Source organism: Arachis ipaensis, chromosome B07 (genome assembly GCF_000816755.2).
Source record: "Arachis ipaensis cultivar K30076 chromosome B07, Araip1.1, whole genome shotgun sequence".
Lineage (NCBI taxonomy): Eukaryota > Viridiplantae > Streptophyta > Magnoliopsida > Fabales > Fabaceae > Arachis > Arachis ipaensis.
Genome location: NC_029791.2, coordinates 40,510,636 through 40,511,892, shown reverse-complemented (window position 1 = coordinate 40,511,892; position 1,257 = coordinate 40,510,636). Strand labels below are relative to the sequence as shown.

Below are 1,257 nucleotides of genomic sequence, written 5' to 3'. Positions count from 1 at the left end.
TTATACATAAAATTCTTATTACTATTAGTCTGCTATCTCATTTCAACAATTCACACACAAACTATTAATTTTTTATCACTGAAAGAGAGTGTTAACTCTTTTCGCATCTCAATAATTAGTAGAAATAGTGACAATAAGATATAATCATTTGATAATAATCAAATTTTCACATACCTCCAGCATTTTTTACTTTTGTAAATTGAAAAATAACCACTGGCAGTTGTTGATTGCCCGATGCCACAAGATCCTTGATCCGGTCCACCATCTCTTCAAAAACAATAATATTAAGCTTTAAATTGTAGAGAAAATACAAATTATTTAGAAAATAAAAAATTACTTATATAAACATATTAATTGCTGAGTAAGGGTTGTTGGAAAAAAATACACCCGTCATTCTCAATATGAATGACTATCATGTCAATAAGTTTGTCATCTTTCACATATTTTCTCTCACCCTCTACACCGGTCATAACTCCAGCAACGTCTTAAATAAATATCAAACAGAAAATTGTGCACAAATCACACGTTTTAGTGATATTTTGTCATAATTACAGAAGAAAAATCAACTTGTGTACTTGCCATAAATTATACACTTACCAACCAAAAGAGAGTATCCCATAATTTAGGAACCAACTTAATACCATATAACGGTATTGCATCACAGAAAGAGGGTAAGACAGTAGTTCTCTCTTGAAAAAACAACCGAAATTGATGCGATGTTGTGCGATACAACCCACAGTTGTTGCTAACTCCAAAGTATGTAAAAATATACACAGTTCTCTCCGATATCAATGATTCGAACACAAATATCACATCCTCACCTACAGAAGCATGCATAGTTGTTCCCTATTTTTTCACAAAGTATAAAATTTTATTATTCACTTTCTACACACAGTACAAATAAAGTCCAACTAAATAAACAAACAAAATTTATATAAAATATTTCTTTCAACAAAAATAATTGACTAAATTAAAAAATTGACATTACGTTCAATTAATTAGAATGTTTATTTTATTAAATTCTACCTAAGGTGATATTGCTAGTGACTATGTAAAGTAAAAATAAACTCAATATTCAAAAGCAACAAAAAAAGAAATACAAAAAAACAACAAATTGAATCAAAATTAAAAACTATGTATCTCGAAACAAAGAAAGGTTAACATAGCAAGGTACAACTACTTCAAATTATGTAAGGACAAATATTAGGGAGCTGACTACCGAGACTAAAGGTACACTTTAAAAGTAATCATAGACAG

The 1,257-nt window shown here is 29.0% G+C and overlaps 1 protein-coding gene across 1 annotated transcript in view; it reads right to left on the bottom strand.

Annotated features, from left to right (window-relative positions):
- The window catches only part of LOC107607044, a 4,038-nt gene extending 3,201 nt beyond the window's left edge, over window positions 1-837 (bottom strand). The window contains exons 1-2 of the mRNA XM_021107789.1: window positions 642-837; window positions 386-484 (exon numbers count right to left, since the gene is read on the bottom strand). Coding sequence (XP_020963448.1) covers window positions 386-484; window positions 642-837 — 295 coding nt within the window. The remainder of the gene's footprint in view (window positions 1-385; window positions 485-641) is intronic.